Source organism: Terrapene carolina, unplaced genomic scaffold, assembly GCF_002925995.2.
Source record: "Terrapene carolina triunguis isolate 2854851 unplaced genomic scaffold, T_m_triunguis-2.0 Scaffold26600, whole genome shotgun sequence".
NCBI classification, from domain to species: Eukaryota; Metazoa; Chordata; order Testudines; family Emydidae; genus Terrapene; species Terrapene triunguis.
Window position 1 is genome coordinate 940 of NW_020690951.1, and position 3,256 is coordinate 4,195.

The window sequence follows — 3,256 nt, forward strand, 5'->3', positions numbered from 1 at the left end:
CAGCTCCCCCTGCACCGCCTCCTCTGCCCCACCCACTGCCCACCTCCTCTGCCCCCCAGCCCAACGCCAGCCCTCAGCTCCCCCTGCACCGCCTCCTCCGCCCCAGGTACCGCCCTCTTGCTCGCAGGCTCCACCCCTTAGTTCTCCGCCCAACCCCAGGCTCCTCCCCCTCAGCCCAAGCCCCGCCTCCCTCGGTCCCCCATCTGCCCTGGCCCCTCCCCACTCTTCACCCAGCTGCCTCTTGGCTTCGGCCCAGGTCGGCTCGTTGCCGCGCAGGATCATGACGGCTTGCATCACCGTCTCCACCAGCGTGGGCGGGCGCCCGTAGGACTTGATCTCCGTCATGTCCTTCTTGTTGAGCGACTCCAGGGCCTGGGGGGGGGGAGGCAGGTTGGGGAGGTGCCCGAGGGGAAGGGCCCCACTGCCAAGGGCTCTGGAGCACCACCCGCAGGACAGACCCCAGAGCCAGAGCAGCCGGGTCCCACCCCTTTGCCCGTTACCTTCATGGCCTCCTCCAGCGCGGGCAGCGCCTCCTCCAGGTCCTTCTGGGCGTTGTCAGCCAGCGTCTTGCACTTGATCTCCTCTGCGGCGATCTTCTCGCTGTTAGCGCCCACCGTCTGGGGAGAGGGGCCAGGCAGGGCAGCCGTGGGGCAGGGGCTTTGCCGAGTCTCCCCTCCTGCCCCACGCCCTCACCGCGCGTCTGGATCCGGGACCCCCCACGCCCGTCAGCCCGCGTCCGGATCCGAACCACCCATGCCCGTCAACCCGCATCCAAATCTGGGACCCCCGCGCCCATCAGCCCGCATCCGGATCCGGGCCCCCCACGCCCGTCAGCCCGCGCCCAGATCCGGGCCCCCCACACCCGTCAGCCAGCGTCCGGATCCGGGACCCCTGCGCCCGTCAGCCAGCATCCGGATCTGGGACTCCCGCGCCCATCAGCCCGCGCCCGGATCCGGGACCCCCGTGCCCGTCAGTCCGTGTCCGGATCCGGGACCCCTGCGCCCATCAGACCGAGTCCGGGCCCTTCCACACCCATCAGCCCGCGTCCAGATCCGGACCCCCCGTACCTGTCAGCCCGCGTCCGGATCCAGGCACCCCGTGCCCATCAGCCCACGTCCGGATCCGGGCCCCCCGCGCCCATCAGCCAAAGTCCTGATCCAGGCCCCCCCATGCCTGTCAGCTCACATCCGGATCTGGCCCCACCGTGCCCGTCAGCCCATGCCCAGATCTGAGCCCAGCGCCAACCCCCACACCCAGATCCGAGCCCTGCCCCCGCACGCATCGGCCCGTACCCGGATCCGAGCCCTGCCCCCGCACCCATCAGCCTGCGCCCGGATCCGAGCCCGGCCCCTGCCCCAGGATCCAAGCCCGGCCCCCGCCCCCGCCCGCCTCACCTTCTGCTGCTCGTCGGCCTCTCTCTTCTGCCGCACAATGATGACCAGGTACTCCTCGCACTGCTTCTGGAACTCCGCCACCTTCTTCTTGGCGTCCTCCAGCTCCAGCGACATCACCTCCACCTTGTGGCGTGTCTCGTCGATCTTGGAGAGCCCATTGCGCAGCTTGTTGGCCTGGTCCGAGAGCTCCTTGCGCTTCTCCGCCAGGAGCCTGCGGGGAGACGGCCCCGGGGCCCTTCCACCTGAGCCATGCCTCACAGCGCCGGGCGGGGCTCTCTGCCAGACTACAGCCCCCATGATGCACCAGGGACCCCTCTAATGCATCCCCAAGAGGGGACAAAACAATGCCTCATGGGAGATGTAGTCTGGCTGGGGCGCCTGGCCTAGAGAGGAGGATGGGAGCATGAGGTGCCTGAACTACAACTCCCATGAGCCACTGTGGTGCCCGTTGCCAATGAAATATTTCAATCCAGGGCTGAAACGACATTTGCCATGGGAAACCCGCCCCCCTTTTTCCCATCAGTTCTGGGCCTCAGCCCGGGGGATGGGGCTACCGGAGCCCGGCAGATCTCCTCAGCTCCCCTGCCCCCGGGGAGACCCCTCTGCGTCCGGGCAGATCCCTTCGGCTCCCACCGGCCCACCCTCGGGGAGACCCCTCCGTGTCCGGGCAGATCCCCTCGCGCTCCCACCGGCCCCTCGGTTCCCCAGCCCGTATCCCGGTTGCTGGCCCGCGGGACCGTGAGGCAGGGACTCACTTCTTGTAGCCCGAGACTAGCTCCAGGTAGTTGGTGGGGGTGACGTAGTTATGGCGCCGGAGCTCCAGGAGCATCTTGTGCGAGTAAGAGGCCACGGACCAGTGCATGGTCACAAAGATCCTGGCCACTTTCTTGTGGATCTGGGGAAGCAGATGGGTCCGGGTCAGTGGTGGGGAGGGGGCGCCCAGACGGGGAGGGGTTGGTGGAGGGGAGGGGGTGCCACCAGGGGCCCTGCTTCCTCCCTTGAGGGAGAAGATGGGAAAGGACCAGCTTTGCAGTAACCGATGTGTCTGCAGGGGGCACGGAGATGCAGCCACCTCTGGGGAGAGGCATGGCTGGCTCCAGGAAGGGGCGCGGACAGATGGCTGGCTCCGGGGAGGGGTGTGATGTTATTGATATAATCTGGGACCATATAGATCATTGTTGCAACCAAGGTCCTTTAGTGGCACCCAAATCTTGTATAAAGGGGGTCAAATGGGGTGTCTAAGACAAGGTTATGGTTTACTGGTTATGATTAGGCTGTCTATATGTGTGTATCAATTTTGTAGTTGAAGTTATGAATATTAGCTCTATACTGTCTGTATTTCAAACTTATGCTATGCTGCTGGGTGACATCCCAGACAAACTGGTGTTAGCTCTGCCTAGCCTGCTTGATGGCCCATTAAGGACCATCAGCTATACAATGGACCCATTGAGAGAAGGCAAATATGCCTTGAGACTCAGCAAAGTATGCAGGAACTTGCCCAGGTGACTCCAGACTCCATTTTGCTGTAATTTTCCACAGTAAGGACAAAGAGGTGTTCTTACACCTGGAAAAGACTATATAAGGCTGGTTTCAGAGTAGCAGCCGTGTTAGTCTGTATCCGCAAAAATAACAGGAGTACTTGTGGCACCTTAGAGACTAACAAATTTATTAGAGCATAAGCTTTCGTGGGCTACAACCCACTTCTTCGGATGCATATAGAGTGAAATATATTGAGGAGATATATATACACACATACAGAGAGCATGAACAGGTGGGAGTTGTCTTACCAACTCTGAGAGGCCAATTAAGTAAGAGAAAAAAAACTTTTGAAGTGATAATCAAGATAGCCCAGTACAGACAGT

At 62.3% G+C, this 3,256-nt stretch overlaps 1 protein-coding gene across 1 annotated transcript in view; it reads right to left on the minus strand.

Moving 5' to 3' along the window:
• LOC113408910 (dynein heavy chain 2, axonemal-like) overlaps positions 1-2,289 on the minus strand; it is a gene marked incomplete at both ends in the record, with an annotated part of 2,853 nt that extends 564 nt beyond the window's left edge. The window contains 4 exons of the mRNA XM_026662371.1: positions 231-372; positions 501-617; positions 1,395-1,605; positions 2,150-2,289. Of these exons, the coding sequence (XP_026518156.1) occupies positions 231-372; positions 501-617; positions 1,395-1,605; positions 2,150-2,289 (610 nt within the window). The remainder of the gene's footprint in view (positions 1-230; positions 373-500; positions 618-1,394; positions 1,606-2,149) is intronic.
• Positions 2,290-3,256: the final 967 nt, after the last annotated feature.